Source organism: Ranitomeya imitator, chromosome 1, assembly GCF_032444005.1.
Source record: "Ranitomeya imitator isolate aRanImi1 chromosome 1, aRanImi1.pri, whole genome shotgun sequence".
NCBI lineage: Eukaryota > Metazoa > Chordata > Amphibia > Anura > Dendrobatidae > Ranitomeya > Ranitomeya imitator.
In genome coordinates, this window is record NC_091282.1 from 677,907,741 (window position 1) to 677,932,684 (window position 24,944).

The 24,944-nt window shown below is 40.1% G+C and overlaps 1 protein-coding gene across 1 annotated transcript in view; it reads left to right on the forward strand.

The window, feature by feature from the left end:
• Positions 1–24,944, forward strand: part of LOC138642083 (contactin-associated protein-like 5) — a 484,494-nt gene that overhangs the window by 271,387 nt on the left and 188,163 nt on the right. The window contains exons 5-8 of the mRNA XM_069730012.1: positions 7,364–7,567; positions 9,812–9,996; positions 18,990–19,133; positions 24,003–24,267. Of these exons, the coding sequence (XP_069586113.1) occupies positions 7,364–7,567; positions 9,812–9,996; positions 18,990–19,133; positions 24,003–24,267 (798 nt within the window). The remainder of the gene's footprint in view (positions 1–7,363; positions 7,568–9,811; positions 9,997–18,989; positions 19,134–24,002; positions 24,268–24,944) is intronic.

The window sequence follows — 24,944 nt, forward strand, 5'->3', positions numbered from 1 at the left end:
GCAGTGTTATTATAATAGAATAGAATCTATTTGAACTAGCCCTTAAAAAAAGCGATCTGTTTAATGTAGCAGCATGAAGGACTGTTATTTCATCAACCCTGTTAGGGAATATAGCGGAGCATTTAGCATCTACTCAAACTGATATGGAGAAGACCAGGATCTTCTGTATTTACTGTGCAAACTCTCCTGTTACGGCTGTGAAATCCTGAATACAGTATGAGAATTCCCTACATGGCGACCACCAGACACCCTACAACCAGGCACTGGATCATATACTAATAGAACCCACCCGCTATTTTGATTTACAAAAATGTTCCCTCAACTAGAAGGTGGATCCTCAGAAAAGCATTTTTTCTCATTACTAAGGAGTTGGTTTCATAGACTGGTAAAGCGTATGCACTAAGTGCAAAGGATGCTAAAAATTAGAAGGAGGCACTCCAATAACCCTTTGAAGAGACATAGTGGTGGGCATCAGATATTTATTTTCCCATTGTTAAAGGGAACCTGTCACCTGTTTTGGCTGCTATAAGATGTGGCCACCGCCTTTCAGGGCTTATCTACAGCATTCTATATTGCTGACGGTAAGCGCCCGATCCGACCTGCAAGTGAAGATATAAGAAATAAGTTACATTATACTCACCTGGGGGTGGTCCGGGTCTGGCACCTCCCATCTTCTTGCGATGCCACCCTCCTTCTTCTTCATCGTTTCCCGGCATCAGCGCTCCTGCGCAGGCGTACTTGTCTGCCATGTCGAGGGCAGAGTAAAGTACTGCAGTGCGCAGGTGCCGGGAAAGGTCAGAGAGACCCAGCACCTGCACACTGCAGTACTTTAATTTGCCTTCAACATGGCAGACAAGTACGCCTGCGCAGGAGCGCTGATGCCAGGGAGCGCTGAAGAAGCAGGAGGGCGTCATCGCAAGAAGATGGGAGGCACTGGACCGGGACCTGTGACACCCATCGGACCGGACCGCCCCCCCCCAGGTGAGTATAATAACTTATTTTTCTTCACTTGCAGGTCAGACCAGAGGCTTATCTACAGCATTATAGAACTCTGTAGATAAGCCCTGAAAGGTGTTGCTTTTGCTTCCTTAACCAGATTTTTTATCAACTCCTCCATATTGCCTGCTTTCCCTCATGCAGCTGCTTTTACCCAAGACATACCAGTTTCCCCACAGTAGTCACATGTGCCCCTCAGGATTCATGCTCATGCTTCTTCACCAGCTGTAATGTTTCTACTCACTTTGTTGCATTTCAGGTTGGCACATGAAGCACTTGTGAAATATCCATGCTAGTTTATTAAGACTTCATAAATTATGCCTTAAAATAAAGGAAATAATGCAGACAAAAGAAAAACAACATAAACAGTCCAAATAGCATTCATTTGGTGATAGTCTAGTACACTTGCGCTGCATAGCATCCAGTACACAAACTCAGGCTGCCGTCACACGGTCAGTATTTGGTCAGTATTTTACCTCAGTATTTGTAGCCAAAACCAGGAGTGGAACAAATAGAGGAAAAGTATAATAGAAATATATGCACCACTTCTGTATTTATCACCCACTCCTGGTTTTGGCTTACAAATACTGAGGTAAAATACTGACTAAATAATGCTAGTGTGACGGCAGCCTCAGTCTGAAGACATCACACAGGAGGTCTGAGGAGGTAATAATGATACAGCCGCCATACCACGCCCTGGGGTGGGGATAGAACTATGAGCAGCCAGTCCTACCCATCTCTCTAACTACTCGTAAACCTGTCCTTTGCCGCCACTATTAACACTTTTAGCAGCATACGTGCTGGAGCCTAAATAACTGAGGACATCCACCTGTATCTCCCTTCAATTCTATCTTCCTTCAGTGATGTGTCCAGCGGCCTTCTTCCAATGCGCAGATACAGAGACACAAGAGAGAGAAATATGAGTATTTTACAGTTGCTTTTCTTTGGCATCTGTCCACAGTGGCTAGCCTTCACCCTCTAAAACCTATTAAAGAGACTTGGACCTTGTTGCTGGATCAACACTTTCCCGAAATAACAGTGCAGCTGTAATTGAGAAGTCTGAAATGCAAGTAATAAGACCCCTGGGTATTTCCAGGTTGTTGTACATGTGAAATGCAGGTGCATTATATAATCTGGATTTCTTTTGTAGTGATATAATAGGCAGGTGCATAAGTATTTGTTTTCATTACTTTACCATTTATGCGAACCCTCAGGAGAGCGCAGCAGGTTTGTCATGGTCTCAAATTGGAAATGTTCTCCCTGTAATTAGTTTTCTATTAGAAGCCCATGCATATTGTGCAATTACACAGAATATACAGAGTGGAAATGGCAGCAGAACTTTCTCTTTGATCTCTATTCCTCTTTAAAGACGGCATCAAAGACTGAATAAAGCTCCACTCGGTATATAGAATTACCGATTTCACCTTTTTACTATACTCATTAAGTCACACAGTACATCGATATCTTAGTTGGTTGAATTGTTTTACTAAAATGATATATGTAATAACAAATAAATACAGTACATATTTTCAGTCTATGATATTATTATGATTAATATTGTTTAGTTCCGAAAGTCAGAGCAGCATATAGGGACTATAGCCCTTTAAAATTGTATCCGGGAACAGCAGGTTTCTAGCATTGTACATGCAGCTGTGCCAGCACAGCCTAAATCCATTAAATGAGGAAGAGCAGCTGTACCAGGAACAGTCATATGCAAGGATGAGAAAATGTGTTTAAAAACAGTGAGGGGGCTGCAGAACTGTAGAGAGAACAGATATTCCTTCTTTCTATGGTTTGGTGTGGTTCCACTGAATAAATGTTGATGGCCTATTCTAAGAATAGTATATGAATGTGACCATTTTAAGGTCAGAAAACACATACCATTTACTGATCAATATGATAATTAGCAAGCGACAGCTATGTTGTGTGAAAAAGCCATTGATAATTAACAAGTGACAGCTATGTGGTATGACATAGTCACTGATAATTAGCATGTGACAGCTAAGTTGATTTTTATTTGAACACAAGCACAAACCAACCTTTGAAGCACTGTGTACTCTATTTGAGTAGTACTAGAGGTGAGAGAATCTTCTTAAATTAAATTTGTCAATTAAAAAAATGTATTTGCGTTTGCTGCAACCTAAAAATCCTCCAATGCCTCCAAATGCGCTGAAAAGATATGTATGATCCTCTGAGGGCTGGTAGACCGTATCCACCCCCTTTCAAGCTCTTTTACCAAAATCACATACAGTACTTCATGATGTTAAAGTGAGTGACCTTCACATATATAGCTATAGGAAAATAGATAGTAACCTGCAGTAACCAACAGCACAGACAATTTTTTTTTTTTATTAAAGAAAGTAATCCTTTTTTTATGATCAGGCAGACCATTCTAACTTGCTCACGATACGCCAGTATTGCTGGAGTGGACGCTGCCAAATTCATTAAGTGGTCCACACCACTTAATGAATGTGGCATCTCTTCTGAGTGGCGTTAACCTCCTGTGCCGTGTCAGAAATGCTGCACCAATCAGGGACTGGATTATAATTTATGACGTACAAAAGGCTGTCATTTTTCTTGAATTTGACTTTTGTCCCACCTCAGCTCCATCCATATAGATAGAGGCCAATTCAAACTGTCATGAAAGCGCTGGCCGTTGCCCAAAACCTTTATGACCTTTCAAAGCTTTTACACCATTTTTCTGGTGTAAAAGCTTTGATGAATTGGCTCCAAAATCTTTACTTCAAGTAAATGAACGCCTGACTATAAGTATGGCTATTTCAGATTTTTTTTTCAAAGGAAACATTACCCATGACATCCTATACTATCTGAATATTCATAAGAGGAATAAGTCATTACTTACAGGCCGAGGTGAGAAAAGGAAGGCAATAATAAAGCATCCCGCTCTTTTAGAAATCAACACTTGATTCAAGTCCTGTACAATGTGAATACACTGGAAACGCACAATCATTCAACAATCAGCAATCATTTACCTCCATTATACAAAGCAAACATTAATATTAAAGAAAACCTGTTATCAGGATCATGCATGTTAAACCAAAGGCTCGGCTCTACTGCTTTAATAGGTACCTTCACTATAGAAATCCACAGCCTGATTGTTCGTTAATGATCATTAGAAGTTTGGGTGCAATAAAGTGTTTCTGCATCGGGGCCGGCAGGACTGTGGGTAGGGTCTTCGTCTCTGTCATGGCCCCTCAGCTGCCCCTGGTGTTTGTATCTTCATACTGTTTAAAATTTCATACCGGCACCATTCTAACCGCGGACAGCACTTGCGTAGATTGATATGGTTGTGAGCTTCAGTAAAATGTCACCAGTGTCAGCGAGTGCGCACATTGATCTCCCGTGGTCTTAAGTAAAATGGTGCCAGGGGTGACACATGCACAGATTGAGATCTTGGCTTGTCATTGATCCAAAACCTAAATCTGTCTATACACTGATACTAGTGGCATTTTCCTGAAGCCCATCACGAGATAAATGTGTGCAAGTGCCGCCAACTGTTGCGACAGCACCGGTGCCAAATTGTAAACAGTATGAAGATACGAACACCAGTGGCAGCTGAGGGCCGTACTAGAGCCGAAGACCCTTCCTTCAGTTTCACCCCACAGGCCCGCCCAGATGCACGAACAGCTTATTGCACTCAAACTTCTAGTGATCATTAAAGGGAACCTGTCACCCCGAAAATCGCGGGTGAGGTAATCCCACCGGCATCAGGGGCTTATCTGCAGCATTCTATAATGCTGTAGATAAGCCCCCGATGTTACCTGAAAAAGGAGAAAAAGACGTTAGATTATACTCACCCAGGGGCGGTCCCGCTGCGGTCTGGTCAGATGGGCGTCTCCGGTCCGCTGCGGCGCCTCCTATCTTCTTTCCATGACGTCCTCTTCTGATCTTCGGCCACGGCTCCGGCGCAGGCGTACTTTGCTCTGCCCTGTTGAGGGCAGACAAAGTACTGCAGTGCGCAGGCGCCGAGCCTCTGACCTTTCCGGCGCCTGCGCACTGCTGTACTATCCTCTGCCCTCAACAGGGCAGAGCAAAGTACGCCTGCGCCGGAGCCGTGGCTGAAGATCAGAAGAGGACGTCATGGAAAGAAGATGGGAGGCGACGCAGCGGACCGGAGACGCCCATCTGACCAGACCAGCAGCGGGACCGCCCCTGGGTGAGTATAATCTAACGTCTTTTTCTCCTTTTTCAGGTAACATCGGGGGCTTATCTACAGCATTATAGAATGCTGCAGATAAGCCCCTGATGCCGGTGGGATTACCTCACCCCCGATTTTCGGGGTGACAGGTTCCCTTTAAAGAACAACCAGGCTGCAGATTTCTACAGTAAAGACACATTCTAAATCAGTAGAACAGCACCTTTATGCCCTTACCTATAGTTTAACATGCATGATCCTATTGACAGGTTCTCTTTAATAGATACATTCAGTGTGCAGCCTGGTTGTTCTTTAATCATAATTAGATGTTTGGATGCAATAAGGTGTTCATGCATCGAGGTGAGACTGTGGGACGGATCTTTAGCTCTGCCACGGCCCTCAGCTGATTCTGGTACTTGTATCTTGATACCGTTAAAAATTTTGTGTAGACGCTGCCCTAACAGCGAGAGGCGCTGTTAGGACTGGCGGACTGCACTAAATAAAAATAAATAGTTAAGTGCAATCGCAACCCGTGGTCCACCATGTAGAAATGGATAACTGCTGCTAGTGAACAATGGCGGAACAAAGCAGCGAGCGTTAGTCTTAGGGTATGTGCACACATCAGGATTTACAAAAATAGGGAAAAAGGAAAAAAATGGGAAGAAAATAAGTCAGCTCACCAATCCCTCAACAGTGCAATTTATTGAAAACACTTTAAAATGCAAACTTTTGCAAAAAAAAAGATGGGGGTCCCAGGTGTTCAACGCCGACGCGTTTCGACCATCAGGTCTTAGTCATGCCATGACTAAGACCTGATGGTCGAAACGCGTCGGCTGACAAGCTGAGATCTCAATCTGTGCATGTGCCCTCCACCAGTGCCATTTCACTGAAGATGGCTGGGAAGTCAATGAGTGCTTCCTCTGACTCAGCGCCATTTTACTGAAGCTTTCAACCAGATCAATCTGCGCAAGCACCTCCCCCAGCTCAGACGGCACCAGTATGAAAGTTTAAACAGTTGATATGAGCAATAGATGCAGTTGATGGGCCATCTCTGAGACAAAGACCCCACTCACAGGCCCCCTTAGATGCACAAACAGCTTATTACACCCAAGCTTCTAATGATCATTATTGGACAATGGGGCTGTGGGTGTCTACAGTGAAAGTACCTATTAAATCAGTAGAACAGCACCTTTACTGTTGTGAATTCTGGTCTTGGGCTCCCTCCGGTGGTTATGAGTGGTAGTGCTGCGGTAGTTGGATCGCAGCATTTATCAGGTGTATCTATTTTTTGCAATTTGGGCTGGGCTATATAGCCTTGCTTTATCCTTTAGTCAGTGCCAGTTGTCCATTGTTTTTGGAGGATTCACATCTCTTCTGGTCTCTCCTGTTTGCTGTGCTTTTCTTCAAAGATAAGTCCTGGCTTTGTTTTTGCTGTCCACCTGCTGTGGACCTTATAGTTCTGTGCATTTTCATGTTTTTGTCTTGTCTAGCTTAGTCTGTGAAGGATTTTTTGCAGCCTAGCTATTTCTCTGGAGATGCAGATATACCCTCCATGTCTTTAGTCAGATGTGGTGTTTTGTATTTTCTGTGGTGGATATTTTCTAGTGTTTTAATACTGACCGCATAGTACTCTGTTCTATTCTTTCTTTTTAGCTAGTACGGCCTCCTATGCTAAATCCTGATTTCATTTCTGCGTATGTATTTCCCTCTCCTCTCACAGTCAATATTTGTGGGGGGCTGTCTTTCCTTTGGGGATTTTCTCTGAGGCAAGATAGGCTTCCTGTTTCTGTCTTTCGGGGTAGTTAGATCTTAGGCTGTGTCGAGGGGTCTAGGGAGTGTTAGGTACCCCCCACGGCTACTTCTAGTTGCGCTGTTAAGTTCAGGGTTTGCGGTCAGTACAGGTTCCACCTTCTCCAGAGTACGTCTCATGCTGCTCCAAGGCCACCAGTTCATAACACTTTACGCCCAAACCTTTTGTTTAATATGTTTGATCTTGATGACCGGTTCTCTTTAAAGGCAAATATTTCCAGTAAAAACACAAAATCTTTAGAATTGTAAAGAGATTGACTTAAGAGAGTAGGCAATGACTGCATAGTATTTGCCAATATGCCTCCACTTTTGTTCATGTCAAAAGGAAGCAGTATTATCATTGACCTTGCTTGTGTTTTTACCCCACCGCTTGTCAGTTGCCTCTTTGTTTGTTCTTTTTAGAATCTGATGTAGCCGACTTTGATGGCAGAAGCTCCCTCCTATACAGGTTCAATCAAAAACTGATGACTACATTTAAAGATGTCATTTCCCTGAAGTTCAAGAGCATGCAGAGCGAAGGCGTATTATTTCATGGAGAAGGACAGCGTGGCGATTATATTACTCTGGAACTACAGAAAGGAAAATTGACACTGTATATTAACCTAGGTATGGACTGTTTAAATTAATTTCTGAACATTTCTTTTGAGGGTTTATTTTTCAGATTTAATTCATAAGGTAAATCATAAAATGCCCTCTGCAGTGCCTTTTATGAATGGAGAATATATTACGGCAAGTAATAATGATCAGACAAGTCTGGACTGACCCACAGGAGAACGGTGAATTCCCCGATGGGCACCACAGGAAAGCCATGAATCCAACAGTGTGCCCCACCATACTATACATGGAGTATTTGACTCAATACCCTTGATTCACTATATGCAGACAAAGAAAGCATCTCATCATCACTCATTTAACAATCCAGTAATTTATTATAAAGAAGTATAGGTACATTTAAAAATTAGGATAATGTAATGAACCTTTGGAACCCCAGTCCAACATATTGTTCAGATGTTTAGGGTTAGTGATCGTACACCACAAAAATTCTCAATCTTAAAAAAAAAAACGTAATCCCATTAATTGTAGTAAATTTAATTTAATTTAGTAAATTTTGCCTTGTAATAATTCCAGTCAAATAGAAGATTTATAAGAATGTGTTACAAAAAAATTACATACTTGTTGTTATTGTCTTACAGTATTTATGGTACTTAGACGTTTCCTCTCTGCAGTAGAAATTCCCCAGAAAGATTATGGATACGTTGCCGAAAGTAGCTAAAGATAGTTAAAATCTAAGTCTGGTTGGTTAGAAATATTATTAGGGATAATACGGCCTTTTTCACTTCTCTTGGCCTACTTGTTTCAAAACGATACAACGTTATATGTTCTAATAATAGAGTCTAAAAATAATAATCATCGTAAATTGTAATACATTTTTAAGACTGTTCGCAGCCCTTTTATTTCCAACATTTCCAATATTTTGAGAGTGAGAATGAAACAGAAAATATTACAAAAATTATTTTTGCGAGGCCAAATTGTAAGTGAATAAACTGAAGGGGAACTTTATTTTAACCATAGTCCAAAAATAATTAGATTACTATGCATTAAATAGAAAATTGAACACATTGTTACGTGGGAACTATACAACAGTTTTATATGGGTGATTTATGTATTTGGGTACTATGGGACGGGTTTGGTACATTTTATTGGTAGATCCCTAAGGCTTGGTTCATATTGCGTTAATGTGACCGCGCTAACGGACAGCGTTGCACGGCGAAATTAACGCCGTGCAACGCGTCCGTTAGCACGCCCATTAACAGCAATGGTGACGCGCATCACTAGCGCGTGCCATTTTCGGCACGTGCTAGCGATGTGCCGGTGTTTTGTGGAGCGCCGCGGACGCTGCTTGCAGCGTCTGCGGCGCGCCCGAGGTCCGTTCCCCGCTCTCGCAGATCGGAGATCTGTGAGAGCGGGGACGTTTAACGCGACCCCATAAAACAACATTGCGTTAGCGCAATCCGCTAGCCCTAGGCGCTAAACGGATTGCTCTAACGCAATATGAGCCTAGCCTAAGGATCAAAGCAATTTTGCTTTAAGGAACCTTACTGTTGCCTAGCATGTAAATTCAGTATGATGCTAGATAAATTATGTATGAACAAGACCTTGTAGAAAAGACCTAGGAAGCATCATATGAATCGACAGAATCAAAGGTAATCACTCAAAAACATTTATGCCTTTTTTTAAATTCATCTTCTGAATTCGATTTATGCCATTGCTTTGGGATGTCATGTCTCAACAGAACTGACTTCATAAACCCTGTGCTGTAATGAGAGAAATGTCACTATTAATTAGCTTATACATCGGTGTACACCCCTGTTTATATACATCTGTTACGTTAAGAAATTCCAGACTCTCCATCAGAAATGTCAGAAATTGCCCATCAAATTCAGCAGGAGATACAAATCTGTTCTGCAGCTTGTGCTATTTTTTCTATTCCGATATACGGTAGCTTATAATCTATCGTACTCAAAAAAGGAGCAGTGTGGGGTTTATCAACAAATCTACAGCCATTTAATCATTTTATATTTTATAATTTTCTAGTTTATTTATATTAGTTTACATTATATGTTTACTTATTTTATTATATTTTATAAGGTTTTTTTTACTGGCATGTATTTATTTTTCTTTACATGTAGTAAAAAGATTTTAAGTGTTTGTGAAGGGGATAGTACATTGCCGTTTTAAAAGTATAAGATAAATCATATATATCTATTCATGCATCTCAGCATTAAGTTGCTATTTTTTTAGTGTTTTCGATTTTAGGTTATGTCATGTGACCTTTACATATTTTTCCAGGCGATGCCAAACTACGTTTCGGTAACACTCACACAGTGGTGACATTGGGGAGCCTCCTGGATGACCAGCAGTGGCATTCCGTCCTAATAGACCGATTCAACAAACAAGTCAACTTTACAGTGGATAAATATACCCAGCATTTCCGCACTAAGGGGGACTCTGATGATTTGGACATAGATTATGAGGTGTGTGGACATGTCTATCTGAGCTTCAGAATATAGTTATGCTTGAAAGTTTGTGACCACTTGTACGCAATGTCCCCGTTTCATCAAGACTGGTGATTTTCTTGTGGGTATTTGATGTGGGGATGTTGGGGAGTCAGGCATCACTGATTCATGAAGGTACATGCCTATTCGTAAATCTGGAGCGCCTGACAATTGTCGATGTGGAGAATTGCATGAGCGGTGTGGAGAATTAGATAAGGTGTGGCATCACACCCTTGCTTCAAGCCCGTCCCGCCACAGCTTTGCCTTTTTTTTGTGAAACTGATGGGGAAATACCAACATTTGTAACTTTTCAAAACTTTTATGACACTTTTTGGGGAAAAATCTTTGATGAATCAGTGCCACTATATTTGACTGTAGATTTTTGGAGTCCAAACTCTTTAGAGATGTTTTTGTAACATTTTTCAGCCTGATGAACATCAACAACTTTTCTTCTGAATTCCTCATCAATCTCCTCTTTTCTTGCCATGATATACTTGTACAAATGTCTTGTGAAAATGAGACTTTAAAAGATCCCTGTTTTTTTTTATAAATAAAACAGGTTTCCCACTCACACCTGATTATCATCCTATTGATTAAAACCACTCTGATTTCCACTTCAAATTATTTTACTAATCCTAAACGTTCATCTACTTTTGCCACTCACAGACATGTTATACTAGATAATTTTCCTCATTTAAAAAAGCAATCATAATATTTTTAACTCATTTTATTAGGTACTTTTGATTAATTTTAGGACTTGTGTGAAAATCTGATGTTGTTTTAGGTCATTCTTATTCAGAAATAGGAAGCAAAAGTGAAAAATAATGAGCACTAAAGATTTGCGCTAAATGCATTGAATGACACTGATAAATGAATGAATGAATGAATGAATATCTACCTGTGTGGCTGGGTAGAGTTGTGTGGGGCACACCTAAACTTCTTAAGGAGATGATCGTGAGGGTGATGAAGCTGTACTGTGTCCTGGATTCATGCTATGCTGGATGATGCAAAGTAAGCAGCGGTCCAGCCAGCTCTGCTGATTCTGACACCTGCTTGAAAGGGGAAAAGGTGCTGCCCTATATCTGCATGATGTCGCTTCTCTGAGGGCTTTCTTCTGTTGCAAACAAGAGTCCTATTATCCAACGCGTTTCCAAGGTTTCAGCCTCCTTCGTCGGGGATTGCAGTTCGCAGTGGTTGGTAGCTTTATATAAGTCAGTTTCCAAACATTCCTCCAGCTGGTGATTGACCATTGATAGAAGGCACATTGACCCAAATGGTGATTGGTCATTGATGTTGATTAGAAAGCACATTCTTCCAGGGAGTGACTAATCATTGATTTAACGAAGAAGGTGAACAATTCTATCTCACGGTTGAGGCTCATTGGTCTTAATGTGTTCAAAGTGAATATACATCTGCTTTTCACCCTAGACATCTGATGAAGTTGCCTCCCCACCAGTGTTTTTTTTACATGTTCTATACCCCAAAACAAACTTCCCATTAATTTACCACCATGTGCTATTTTGTAATATTGAGATAATGGGTACCCTGTGAACTGTCCCTTGATATTGTATAAGTGTCTTTTTTGGCTCTACCTGTATAGTATTTCTGACATGGGCATTTTATGCAGTATATAATCCCTTTTCTGCAGCATGTCATATGAGTTTTAATGGTAAATGTTCCCTCTGAGGTTTCAAATGTGTGGATCTGGTTGCAATTCATAATTGTTTTCCACATTGCACAAATTTTTCATGGGAATAAAACACTGTGCTGGCTATGTTTAGTATGACAAATTTTGTGGGGGGGCTATTTTGTTTGCTAAAATATGCATCTTTTTAAACGGACCTCGGTTGGAGTGGAATTAGTTCCCTCACAACCTTATCTCCCTGTAGCAATTGGCAATGTTGTTTTACAATTATTTTTAGAAATCTACAATGGCTATATTGTGTTATAATTGATATATCAAATAAATTATTATTCTTTTCTGCACTGTTTGTTACCTCAGTTGATAGAAGAAATTCCCTCAGTATATCTTCCACTTTTTCGTGTGTTTTTTTTTTTTTTAGATTGGCTGGATGGTATCCCTTTTGCACACATGTTTTAATAATGATTTTTCATAATAATCCTCTTTTTAAGTGCATTTTTTTTTAACCTCATGAATAGTCCCTTCGGGTTATTTTCAAGCCTCACTGTTAAGTGGTAGCTATCCATCCAAATATAGCTATTTTCATCAGTTGGTTTGTTATATGTTAGTATTGTCACCGATAAATACGATAATGACTAAAAAAATAATCAATATGTTAGTAGTGGTTAAAGTAACATATGAATTAAAATATTTTTTATTTATATAATTTAAAAATTGATTTAATAAATCTTGACCTCAAGACCAAATAAAATAAATATCATCTATAAAATGTTTCCAGAGGACCAGATTCGCTCTAAGCCCCCCACGCGGTCTTCCCATTGAGGTCCTCTCTTCTGACCACATAGCCCACAGTCTGCCCATCTGCCCACATACAGATTGGCAAAACTTGGTGCAAACTTCGTCCCCATAGCAGTACCGCACGTCTGCAAATAAAACTGATCGTCAAATTTAAAATAATTGTGAGATAAACTTAATAGCCTTTTTTTAATAAAAATGTATTTGTTCAAAAGGTATTTGTAAATGTTCCTTTCCCCTCTGTAGAAAGAATTCCACTGCTTCACATCCTTTTTCATTAGTGAAAAGTGAAAAATAATTATGTGAATGTATTAACATCATGAAGTCCAACATTCTGTGTCATTTCTTTCATATTGTGTGAGGTTTTATTTATATGTTATAGGGTTCCAAATCCCTAGTATAGAAAGAGATGTCAATGATAAAAGTCTCTCTGTCTGTAACTACCAATAGGGGGAGCTCAAGAGATGAGTGCAAACAGTGATAAAACAGCTACACAGTATAAGCGATCAAATGATTGCAGGTTCAATGGCACCAAAAATAGGGCAACTAAAACAACAATGAAGAAGTTACATTTTTTGCCATTTTTTGAACCATAGAATTTTTTTCAGTTTTTCTGTACAGTACATGATAGAATGAATGATGTTCAAATACAAGACCTGTATTTGCCAATGGATCAATTATAGTATTGGAGCAAGAAGAGTGAAAAACTAAAATTCAAAAATATATTAAAAACATTGTATCTTTAAAGGGAATCCGTCAGCATTTTTTTTCTATGTGATCTGAGAGCAGCATGATATAAGGGCTAAAACTCTGATTCCAGCAATGTTTTCACTTAGTTTACTGGTTGCAGCAGTTATTATGCAATCACTGTTTTCTCTGATGCAGATCCAGCAGTTCTCTGAATGCTGATCTCTGTATAACCCCGCCCACATAACCCCGCCCACACCACTGATTGGCAGCTTTTTGTATACATTGTATATTGGCAAAATTCTGCTAATTAGTGCTGAGGGTGTGGCTGGACCAGGAGACACGGGGCACCTAGTCCGGTGGTAATAATCGCCTGGTTATAAAATACTAAATTTATTGAAATGGCAAAATGCAGTCTAGTAAGTGACACATTGCTGGAATCGGGCTCTCAGCCCCTACTTCATGCTGCCCTCAGATTAGATAGCGAAAAACGTTGACTTATTCCCTTTAAATAACTTTGTTTTTTATGTCTTAGGTTCTTGTTTAGCCCAAAATTCAGCTTCTTCCCTATTTGTTTTGTCTGCAACATGGCATTTTTCCCTACTGCTCATTTTAATTTCAGACTAATGTAGAAAACAAATTATAATTTATGCTGACATTTTCCTTAGATTTAACCAAGTACTGGAGCAGTTCTGTATCTTATTAATTTACATTTACTTGTCTAAAATTGAATGAAAACCATTTTACAATCTGAATTTTAAGACATTTTACACATTTTAGGAGACAATTCTTATTAAAGATAACTGTGAAGTCTAAATAACTTATCATTTTACATTTTGTGCGTTTTTTTGCTTCTCCTTTAGTTAGTTTTTTTGCTGTTTTTCTGTCTGATATGGACTGGACTGTATAATTTTGTATTTGAGATGTTATCTGTATCATATTTATATTGTGGACTGGGGACATTAATTTTCTCTTTACATTCATACATTTTTTTGTGTGATGATCCTAACCCACTGAACATTATAGCAGCATTACTTCATTTCATAGGCATTAATGTGGCTGCAAATCAGCAGAATTATTGTCACTTGTTAGATCATTACAATCATTATATGACAATGAGAGAGGAAATCTCTGGAAAATGTGATGACCGAGAGCGTGGAGATGGAAATCTGGTTTATTTAGTAATTGTGGCTCTTGAGAATATACAATTATATGCTTTAGGTGTCACAGAGCTCTAAGTATCATTGTATTCTAAATTGGACCTTTTGGGAGTCTGACATAACTATTTAAGTAAAGTGGGTCTCTTCATGGTCACTTCGTAACTCTAAATAGGGCTTTCTTGGACAGGATTTGAGCGAACTACTCCAACTATGAGGTCAAAGAGGAGCCATGACCTTCACAATTTAACTCTTGTACAGGGATGTCAACATACACATGCCCCCCTGGGTTGAATCCTTGGAGTTGCTGCTGGGCACTGGAGCGGGCTTGCTGGAATGGTCAGGTCGCTAACTAACAACCAGAAGGTACTGACAAGGAACATAGTCATTAGTCAAAAGAATAGTTAGTAAATGGGCCAAGGTCTGAAATAGGACAAAACACCTAGAACTATATTAGCAAAGCACAAAGCACAGAGGTATGGACCAGATTAAGAAGTATTTATAACTGGCAATGAGACAGGGACTCATGGTTTTATATATAGTGAGTAGCCCTACTGAAGGTTCACAGAAGGAAATAATTAAGAACCAAACCAAGGAATTAACTCCTTTCTGGGATGGCATCACAAAGTCCCAGAAATTTACACAGGCCTGGCACAGAGTCACCCTGTGCTGCCTGCAGTGACATGACAAATGAAGGAAACAGAGGGGGAAGGTACCAACACAGATGTTACAATTATTTACTTTACAGAATATTATAATCTTACTATAGGAATGCATGTATGGTACAATCTTTTTATTTATTTCAGTAGATTTTCATTACTAGTATATGTAGTACTTTATTGTTATTATAGTGAACTTTTCAGGTTGATTTTACAACTAAATCAAGTGATATGGCTCTACAGGCCTAAGTACATTGATAAAATGATAGCCATTTTGTAGTAATCTGATGTACCCATGCTGAAAGATCAATCTTTGATGCTATATTTACATTTGCCTGGAAATGCATAGGGGGCATGTCTATGATCTCTAAGTGCGTCAACACGCCCCCAAAGAACTAACAGCCTAATTTTGATGTTGCTTCAAAGCTTAATTTCTCAGCAGTAGAACACTAGATTACTACAAGACAGATATCATTTTTATTGCTTTACTGCTATATCATTCATTTAAAAAGTATCACCGTCAGGACAGGTTACTTTAATTTGCAGAAAAATCTTATTTCTCGGAGGCAGTTTTAAACCTGAACCATGCATGATTCAGAGCTGTGGGCATGGTGCCAGTGAAGGGGTGCACAGAGACTTTTTCTTTCTGAACTATGGAGCTGCAGGCTTGTTCCATATGGTGCCCTTACACTGTGCATGTTAATACAGAGAATTCTGTCTGCACAGCACCAAAAAATGGTCCCATAGACTTTTATGTTTGGACACTTATGATCATAGTCCGAACACTAACTGGATGCATTTTCTTGTACTTTTTGCTGTGTCCTGAGGACATTTTGGAGTTTATTGCGCATTACATTAATAATATTTCCACGCTCTCTGGATTGTGTTTCTACTTTGATGTTTACAAGCACCATAAAAGACATAAAACCAGTGGACTTTATATAAAATGCCTTTTGCTGGTTTTCCCAATATTGAAAAATATATAATTTGTAGTGTATTTTCAGAAACTTTTCTGGATAGACTCAAAGCAGGAAAATTTGTTTTCTCGCGTACTTTGAGAGAGTATAGATACAAGTGAGTGGGGATACAGCAAAAATCAAGGCTGCCATTTATAGGTATTTATAGGCATTGACAACTCAAACGAAAAAATGTTTAATTTTTCCAACTTAATTTCTTTATCTCTATTGTGTGCTTGCAATTTACAGTCGTGGCCAAAAGGTTTGAGATCGACACAAATTTTGTTTTTCACAAAATTTGCTGCTTTAGTGTTTTTAGATCAATTAGATGTTTTTATGGTTACTGTAGTAGAAATATAAGATTTCATAAGTTTTTACACTTTTATTGACAAATCCATCAGGTTTATGCAAAGTCTGAATGTTTACAGTGTTGACCCTTATTTCCAAGACTTCTTCCCTTTGCCCTGGCAAATTTTCATTTTCTTGGAGTTTATCCCAATATCTGTGTTTTTGTTTGTTCAGATTAAGATCTCTTGAGTTTCTTGGCCATGCATCCAAAATTTCCATGTCTCGTTCAACTAGACACTTAGTTATCGATTTTGTCTTGTGACATGGTTTCTATCATGCTTGGAAAAGCATTGTAATAGTGAACCCATATAGTAATAGTGAACCCATATAATAATAGTGCCATAATTGTGTCTCTATAAAGTAATTGTGTCCTCCTCATGACTCCACATAGTAATAGTGCCCCCATTGTGCCTCCATGTAGTAACAATGTCCACAGTAGTGCCTTCATTTAGTGAAAGTGCTCCATTCTGACCCTCCACATAGTAATAGTTCCCCTATTGTGTCTTCATACTGTAAGTTTGCCTCCATATGCCTCTTTCATAATTATATAGTAGTGCCACCTCTATAATTATACTTTCTAATAGTGCCAAAGTGCATAAATATAGTAAATATTCCCCTATGTGACGCCACATAAAAGTATATATGTGTATTTATTTTCTTTACTTCCTCCTGTTCTGTGCCCTGGCAATGAAAATAAAAAATATTAAACTTACCTCAACTCGCCCCCATGATGAACAGCATGTGATGTGATCACATGAAGTCACGGCGTTGCCTGACATAGGAGGAGTGTCTCCGACCTCTACCAGTCTGCAGACTCGAAGCATCTTGTGACTGCCAGAGTTGACAGAGCATGGAACTAATGGTTCTTCGTTCTGCCACTGCTTTTAATGGCATCCATATAATCTAAGGACATGGATACTGAAAGTGATGCATATCCAGCTGGAGCACTGCCAGACCGGCCCATATAGTACACACCATTATTGCTAAATGAATAATGTAAAAAAAGAGAAGTGCACCTTGTGCAGATCACGTAAGACAAATGGAGACCTAGAGATGGTAATATACTCACCTGAGTAAGTTATGCATCTCAGGCTCAACACTGAGCTAGGTAGGATGTAAACTGTGGTCGGCTGCTGCTCCACATGCTGGATCCTGCTGGGAATCCAGAAATTTAATCGACAAATGAAGGATGAGGGTAGTTGAAATAGCCATGCCAAGGATTTAATATATGAAACCACTAAGGTGACTATTTAAAAGTTTATTGGCTTGCTACGCGTTTTGGAGCTGTTCCAGCTCCTTTAGGATTTTTTGCCTGAAGAAGGAGCTGGAACAGCCCCCGAAACGCGTAGCAAGCCAATAAACTTTTAAATAGTCATCACCTTAGTGGTTTCATATAATAAATACTCGGCAGGGCTATTTCAACCACCCTCATCCTCCATTTGTTGATTATTGCTAAATGGGCAGTCTGGCCCTGAATGCTATACTGTTCAGTCAAGTAATAAAAGGAGTGAGAGGCATTTGGATGGTAGATGAGGAACTAAGGAAGGAATCAAACACAACAAACCAACATTAAGATCCAGTTTGTTCGCAAGCCATTAAAAACAAGGTTCAAAGGAAATCGCATAAAACCTGACGCGTTTCTGGTGCAGCACAGGGGCTCTTAGTCATAGGATAAAGGTTTGCAATACTCACGGGATATATATGCCGGTAAATGCCAGACACGTGTAAAGGAATGATAATTGCATTTAGAAACAGCAGCTGTGTCCTGCATCAAAAAAAGGGGTAGGTACTGTTCTTAGTTCTGATATTATTTATATGATCTACTTTTAGCTTCCTGGTCATGCAGCCTAAATGCAATTATCATTCCTTTGCACGTGATTGGTATTTACCGGTATATATAACCTATGTGTATTGCAAACCTACATCCTATGACTAAGGGTGCCTGCGTTGTGCCAGGAATGTGTCAGGTTTTATGTGGTTTCCTCGGATACTTTTTTTTTAATAGCTTGTGAATAAACTGGATTTTACCGTTGGATGGTTGTGCCAGATTCCGTCCTCCCTCCTCCTCTTCATGGCTGTGCCTAACCAGCAGAAGAGGCACCCCCCACGTATATCTCCATCCTGGACATTGATTGCTTCGCAACGTGGTGAGCTCCATCCAGTATCCCCTATAACCTTTTTCTCTACCTTTGGACTTGTACTTCTCTTTCCAAGGGCTCACAGCGGATACATGGTCTGTCTCTACGAAAAATGTACTCCAATGCCTAATTATACTTTTGGCTACGCAGATATCTATGGGGTAAATTTCTGATAAACCAGTATCAGTCACTGGTGGGACAAATATCTACGGAACAAATCTAACTCGACTAATGGCTGATGGCTACAATGAGATATACTGAAGGCCAGTGACTGCACTATTGTCTAATGATGGTTCGTAGCTTCATTGACATCTACAGGATACAATTATAGAAGTCTAGGTTTTATTCGGTGTTATTAATCCTTGATGGATACTTACATTTTTTAAGCAGAGTTGTAGCAAAAAGTCATGTTTGCTTTAATAACAAGGATAATGTCTTTATCAGTAAAGGACAGTATTCACATATAATTTAGCAAGACTTATTGTCAGGTCTTTACTGTGAATCCTTTAGGCTTCAGTTCTTTATTCTTGATTTTTATTGTGATATAACAAGAACAATGAGCCAAGTTTTGATTTTCTTATTTCCCGAAGTTCAGCTTTGGAGGGATTCCAGTACCAGGAAAACCCGGAACGTTTCTGAAGAGGAATTTTCATGGCTGCATTGAAAACCTTTATTATAATGGAGTTAATATTATTGATTTGGCCAAGAGGCGAAAACCTCAGATCTACATTGTGGTAAGAAAGTTTTCACTGAGTTATTCCTTTTTCTATAACGTTTACAATTTTTAAGGGCCAAGCAGTTTGTTAGAATATTCAGCATAACTTTTGTCATTCAGAGTCTACTGATTGGTTGGGCTCTTCCTGGGCTGTGAGCCAATTAGATGTTTGCCCTTACTGCACAACACAGTTTCCCACGCACACTTTAGGAAAAGATTCTGCAGCTACATCCCCTTCCTCTCCCTCTACCGTCTTTTTTTTATGCTGATTTTTTTTTATGGCGTAGGTTGTGATGTTGCTTTTTCCCTAGTAACTTAAAATAGGGAACTTTACTAACTAATGTAACAATTTCATTAGCATAGCTTATGGATTTAAAGTTTCTGGTGTCAATTTGTCCAATGCTTTCGTTGGTTTAAAAATTGTAATGCCAAGGCGAGCCAGCTTTCACAGTGCTGGAATTCGCATTTTTGCCACCCGCAAAAAAATATATTTAGGTTTTCCAGCCAAATTAAATTGTGGTGCATGGAAAAAATAGGATATAAAGCTGTAATATGTGGCTGTCACATGACTTTCAGTTGGAAAATGTAACTCTGTGGGGATCTGGAAACAGCTAATGGTTTAGACCTTAATACTAGAATTATACTGCAGCATTTCCTCAAATGTCCATACTGGGAAAGTCATGCATGGCTATGTTCACACGTTGCGTTTTTGCTGCATTTTTTTCTGCAGGCAAAATCTGTTTCCTTGGCAGTAAAGAAACTGCGGACAAAAAGCAGATTTTCTGTACCAAAAACATAGAAAAACCTGATACCTGTGTTTTTTGCTGCATTTTTGCACTTAGTCATTGCTTTCTATGATTTAAAAAATCGCTGAAAGAAGGGACTTGTTGCACTTCTCAAAACCGCAGGAGTTTTTTCGAATTCGGCCAGGGGAAAAAAAAATCTGTGTGCATTAGATTTCTGCAAATTGTCTCATCAGAGAGGAAGAGGAATTTGGAGCATTGCAAGGCTTAAAAGTCTCCTCACCTTTGCATGTCAGTCTTGACATGTCATTCTCCGCAAGGAGAAACATTACCTCTTGGGCATGAGGTTTCTGAAATCTCATAGCTTTTGCTGGAACTGTAAATTGCATTAAAAAAGCAGCAAAAACATCCAGTGTGAACTTAGCCTTAGGAGATTTTTCTAATTGACGTGTCGAGCTTTATTACTTTTTTCCGGAGCTCAGACGTCCAGCTTTTCCGTATTATGACCTGTTTGTTTGCTGGTTGTGTTTTTCCTACAGCCATAATATAGTAAGCAATAGCCTTTATAGTTATCATTTTCATAGCTGAAAGAAAAGCATCATATTTTACATTTGTGCAGATGTAAATAATAAGAACTTTCTTTATCCTCCTCCAGAAAGCAATAAGCGACAGAAAGAACAATAGTTTGTTGAGTCTGCTCCTTCCTCCAGACTCCTGAATTATTCACAAGTGAATCCTGTACATCCTCTATGGTTGAAAATACCAAAAAGATAAAAAAGAACATCTTAAGAGAGATGTGTCGGTTTAATTCCTCTGCCTTTCGTAAATCGTGATACAGCGTTGGCACTTCTGAGCCCCCACATGCTGAGCTCAGCGCCTACAAGTCATGCCAACTTACCATTCTTTTTTACTCCGGAAGTTGTAATTAAAATTGACAGAACTTGAAACTTTGAAGTACCGAACGTCTTCACATTTCGATTAGCTCTAAAGATTGCCTGATTTCCTACTGTTTCTCATGATTGGCAGCCGTCCTGGAGAACGCAAACACTTTTCTGTACAACGTAGTGATAAGATCCCAACACGTATTCACTTTCAGCTGTCAGGAATTATTTCTTTCCTGTAATAAGAAGCTGGAACATAGTTCACCTGGATCTGTCATTTCGAGGACATTGTATCATTTTCTTGCATTTGAAGGAAATCTGTTGTCCCCAAATCTAAAAAATAATCACTTATACAATTATATAGGGGGCTTAACCTCTATAAAAATCATGCATGTAATAAGAATTTAACAAAATTCGTATATTCGTCTTTGGTTTGCCATTGGTGTGGCTAAGAGACTCAGTGCACCGTCCCACCCCATCAGTGTACCGTTCCGCCCCCTCAGTGCACTATTTCGTCCCTTCAGTGCACCGTTCCGCCCCCTCAGTGCACCGTTCCACCCCCTCAATGCACCGTTCCGCCCCCACAGTGCACCGTTCCGTCACGTCAGTGCACCGTTCCGCCCCCAATGCACTGTTCTGCCCGCCACAGTGCACTGTTCCACCCCCACAGTGCACCGTTCTGCCGCCTCAGTGCACCGTTCTGCCCCCTCAGTGAACCGTTTTGCACCGTGTACACCTCCTTTGATGATGATTGACAGACATTACTTTGGAGCTCTGCTTGAATTGAATTAATTCCTCAGCTTTGCTCACACTGACTCTGCAAAAGCCGTGAACTCACGCAGTGTTATTGTCTGCAGGTGCTTTCTTATCGCCCTCTCCTGTCTGCAGTGACTGCTCGCTGCACAGAGGATCACATAGTAGTGGTGACTTGTACAGATAGGAAAGGGAGAAGAGAGCTCTCCTGTCAGTGTCAGCCGACTGCTTCTGTTTGCACACTGACACTGGATGTGCTCTTGCCAACTGCAGTGTCAGTGTGCTCAGGGCTGGGGATTCAATTCAAGCAGACCTCGAATGCGAGCACCGCCAATCAACATAAGGCGTGGTGCAGAGGACTGTAATTGGGTGGGATCATGCACTGAGCCCTTGACCATCTCTTTATCTACATTAAAGATCGCTCATTAACATACAAAATAAAACATTTTTTAATATATTATTTAAGTTCTGGAGATGACAGGCTCCATTTAACATCATTTTTACTGAGTTTCCTAATTACACATTAGCTTATAGATTCATCCAGAGTGGTGTAGCCCATACTCTCGCTTTGCCAGTCTTACTGGAGTACAAGGTGTTGAATTAATTAGGAAGAGCACACCAATTAATGAATGTGATGCCTCTTCTGAGCAGCGTGCGCGTCCGTGCTCCGAACCAGAAATGCTTCTCCATGCAAGGTCGTTCAAAACGCCGGCACATGTGATGAATTCCAATATCATACAGCTAATACAAAAGTAGGAAAGGTGCTCCTGGTGTAAATCTGTGGATCTTGTTTCTATACCAGATAGAGCACTGCTCACCTGGGGAGGTTGTCCATAGCAGGCACAAGACTGGAGTGGGTGCGTGAGTCCACTTGAGAAGGCTGCTGCTCTGACCGCTGATTCCTTGGCAAATACAGCTGAAACTGGAATAAACGTTTAAGAATGAGAAAACATTTTTGGGATGTTTTGTGCGCTTCCAGTGGATGAAGAATGTCCAAAGTCAGGTAGATGACTAGTTTCTTTTTTTTATTGTATTACACGTTTTCGAGTTGAAACACATAATATAAAAAATATCCTCATCTACCGGACTTTAGACATCCCTCATCCTCTGGCAGCACTTGGAATATCCCAATATCTTGCCAGTTTTTTTCATCGTGACTGCAGACTTGGCAGTCCTTACATCGTGCACTGCACGATGTGATAACTCTCCAGTGGTGGCATCGGGAGCAACAGGTGCGTGACCACAAGTATGTGAGTTGCATACATGCGGTCACATGCCAACTAGACATGTGCCGTCTCACTCAATTCAAGTGTATTGAGCAAGGGAGTATACAGTCTAGTCGGAATGTGGCTGGAAGTATGAAAATTGCAAACTTGTGGTCACATGACTTCAGGCACCAAAAATGATCACAGCGTGCACTGTGCACGATGTGAAGATTCACAAGTATACAGTTACATGGAGTGACTGCAGACTTGTAGTCTGAGGTTGCACAACCTCTATAAGGCATTGCTTCTAGTGGAGAGTAATTTTTAAATGCAGTGGCATGTAGATACACCATATAGTAGCGCATGGAAAACTTAACCCTATGTAAATGAGAGCCAAAAGGACCTGTGTGTCATTTTACTGGCCCATTTGTGTGCATGGAACCTAATGTATATTGCATAGAGAATGCGTGTTACTGTTATTAGGACTCTTTACAGCTCCCGTATGGTGAACAAACAGAATGTACACAGGTGGCATCAAATCTAGATTGGTTAGAAGATATTGCATCCCATATTCATGAGACCAAGGGTACACAAACACATTGGAGGGTTGGTAGCTCTCCTTCAGCTTGTTACTACCCATTACATTATAAGGTAAGGGAGCAAAAGTGCAGTAGAGAAGCAGTCTGAGAAAGCAATGTGTATTCAGTACTCATCCTTTATTCCAGTTCGACTGCCTCTAAAGAGAACGCATTGCAGTTCCATATAGTGTGCCACTAGTACAGGTAGTACAATTATACCTTTATGGTAGTGCCTAAATCTCACCATTGCTTGAGCGGTGAGATAAGTATGTTACACACCACTAAGGAGCATCTTTAGAATGGCGTGAACCACTCTTGGAGAGATTTTGCTAGTAGAGGCCATGAATGTTGTCATCAGCAGGGTAGTTGCCCCTTTGCCCCACTTTTTGCTCTTTTTACCCAACCACACCTATATTGTTTTGAAGCCAATTAGAAATATTTTTTTAACTCTCTGAACCCTCAAACAATGTGACAGCATGACACATTTTCTTGTTTTCTAATCCCTTGACCTGGTTGTGCGACTTGAAAATCATTTTGAAAAGATTTTAAGTAAAAATGGCATTTTTGTTTGATGAAGATTTCACTTTTGTACACGCCTTTACCACTTTCAGTAACCCACAAGCCCCTTATGTGAAGAATTCTCCCACCAGTCCATTACTAGATGCAAATCATCTTGGGTTTCAGGTTACTGCATTTTTCATGAATGTATCCAATTTTGTATTTTCTAGGGTAATATAACATTTTCCTGCTCAGAGCCCCACATTGTTCCTGTGACCTTCCTAAGCTCCAGCACGAGTTACCTGTTATTACCGGGCATTGCACAAATGGATGACCTCTCTGTGAGCTTCCAATTCCGCACATGGAATAGTGATGGTCTCCTGCTTTCTTCTAAACTTTCGGGAGATTCTGGTGTTCTTATACTTCAGCTGTTTTCAGGAAAATTACTTCTAATGATTCAGAAGGAGATGGTGAATATCCAGTCCATAAGCACAGGTAATGTCTTCAAACCTAATCATAGCGCTTATCTTTTTCTAAAGTCTACGAGTTGTGGAAGCTTCTACTCTAAGATACCTTAAATCGTGTGACTCATGCAACGGGGCTCTTCACGTTGACCTAATGCTTGTATTAAAATACATGTCAACTTTTGACCATAATTTTTATGCTTCTGTCACACCGAGAACCATATTCAACTGGTTTCCAGTTAAGACTTAGAATGAATAACCACTGATCATCTTATTTTCAGTGTCCGTACAGAGCGTGCCCAGCAGCAGTGCTGTTTCGGTGGTATACAATTTATGACAATCACTAGCCATGTTATTTAAAGGGAACTTGTCAGGTCCCCCATGCCCTCCAATCCTGCAGCACTCAGCTATGTGTGAATAAGTTCCCTCCATAATCAGCCCCATATAACATTGTTCAGTTAAATGAATAGTTTAAAAAAGCATTAATAGACTCCGCTTTCCCTATGCTATGCTAGTTCTCCAGACCTGTGGGCGTTATCACAGCTCATGGAAATCTCGCACATGTGCCCCGCTCATACATATGATTCCCACCTTCAGAGGCACACACTGTGAATGTACGGGAAGTTTAGAATATAGCTTCCGGTCATGCCCAGTGCGCAATTCTAAAGCCAGGAGGCATACACCCGGCTACATTGCTACAGTTCTAGC